The sequence below is a fragment of the Zootoca vivipara genome, chromosome 12, assembly GCF_965207765.1.
Source record: "Zootoca vivipara chromosome 12, rZooViv2.hap1.1, whole genome shotgun sequence".
NCBI lineage: Eukaryota > Metazoa > Chordata > Lepidosauria > Squamata > Lacertidae > Zootoca > Zootoca vivipara.
In genome coordinates, this window is record NC_142595.1 from 41,960,233 (window position 1) to 41,962,018 (window position 1,786).

General features: G+C 45.0%; 1 protein-coding gene across 1 annotated transcript; it reads left to right on the forward strand.

Moving 5' to 3' along the window:
- The first annotated feature begins 436 nt into the window (after nt 1–436).
- On the forward strand, nt 437–1,396 carry LOC118095621 (olfactory receptor 4K3-like). Its single transcript, XM_035136868.1, has one exon. It carries the CDS (start codon nt 437–439, stop codon nt 1,394–1,396), a length of 960 nt encoding a protein of 319 aa, XP_034992759.1.
- Nucleotides 1,397–1,786: the final 390 nt, after the last annotated feature.

Consider the following 1,786-nt stretch of genomic DNA (forward strand, 5'->3'; position numbering starts at 1 on the left):
CAAAGGTAAATGGATTTGGAGTCCAATAACAATGAAAGGCCACCGATTCCCCATCTCCACTGCAAACATTAGTGAGCTAGTTGGAGCAATGGCTTTGCTCAGTATAAATCACCTTCAGATTCTCCTATGAGCAATGTATGATCCACTGGGACTGGAGTCTCAGGACCCAGTCAAGAAGAAGCTGCAATAAGGTGGTGGGAAGTCACAGGTGAAGAAATGTGGATATTGTTTGGATTTGTTTTATATTTAATATATGTTAAAGTATGGATTGGAATATGTAACTGTCTAGCGGAAGAAAATAATAAAAAAAAAAGAATAATGGCAGATAACACAAAGATGCACTTTTTGCTGATTTCACCAAAGACTGTGATGGAAGCATCTCATTATTGTCTCCTTTCTCCCTCTCCAATATTCACAGTGATATGCAAAAAAAAGAATGTTGGCTGCAAACCAGACAATGGTGACTGAGTTTGTCTTGCTTGGCCTTTCTGAAACCTGGGTAATCCAACTCTTCTTCTTTGTCTTCTTCCTCCTCCTCTACATTGCTACTGTCTTCAGCAACACTCTCATTTTCTCAGCCATTTTCAGGGATGACCGTCTTTCAGATTCACCCATGTTCTTTCTGCTGGGTCACTTGGCTTTCCTGGACCTCTGCCTATCCTCCTTTGCCATCCCAAGATCTCTCTTGGATTTCCTTGCCCAACATCAGACCATCTCCTTCCAGGGCTGCATGGCACAAATCTTCTTTCTCCATGTTTTTGTAGGCAGTGAGATGCTCCTCCTGGTAGCCATGGCAATTGACCGGTATGTGGCCATTTCCCATCCCCTCCGTTATGCCTCACTCATGAGCCGGCCTCGTTGCATGGCCCTTCTCCTTGCCTCCTGGGCTGGTGGGCTCCTCCATGGCACTGTGCAATTGGGTTTCATTATTAATGTGCCTTTCTGTGGGCCCAATAAAGTAGACAGTTTCTTCTGTGACCTCCCATTGGTCATCAAGTTGGCTTGCATTGACACAAATCCCTTGGAGGTCATGATGGTCACCAACAGTGGAATTTTGTCACTAGTTTCTTTTCTTGGCCTGCTCATCTCATACGGATTCATCCTCTACACAATCCGCTCCAGGGGTCCCTCTGAAGGGAGCACCAAGGCTGTTTCCACATGCACCTCTCACCTCATTGTGGTCACCATGTACTTTGGGCCCTGCTTGTTTATTTACCTGCGTCCATCAGCCCATTTCATGATTGATAAAGTGCTTTCTGTCTTCTATACCTGTGTCACCCCCTTGCTAAATCCAACCGCCTATGCTTTGAAGAACAAGGAGATAAAAGCTGCCATTAGAAGCCTTTCAGCAAAGCTTTCTGGGCAGGTTTCTACTCAGGGACGTCCCCACCATTAGACAGAATGAGGCGGCCACCTCTAGCAGCTGATTTTGGCTGTCACAGAATAATAACAAATGGTCAGTTATTTAATTCGCAGTTCCGATACATTTATACATGGTGGAAAAAGTTTAAAAGGAGAAATTTTTCCCGTCTCCTGATTCTATAACCCAGGCTCATCCAATGGAGCTAAAATATTGCACATTCTTGAACAATAGACTTTGCTATAACAAGGAATTATCAACAGTTTGGATGAAGGCCAACTGGATCATGCAAAGCTTGGGCCAAGTCGAGTGAAGACAAGCACAGATCGTCCCATTATGGGGTGGGATACACAGAGTGATCCGGGGTTTTCAGGGGTTGAGTGGTGGGTGGAAAGGCTGCCAGGGTTTATTTCACCACCACGTTCT

Coding starts and splice junctions, on each gene's coding strand:
- LOC118095621 (XM_035136868.1), top strand. CDS start 437: ATGTTGGCTGCAAACCAGACAATGGTGACTGAGTTTGTCTTGCTTGGC.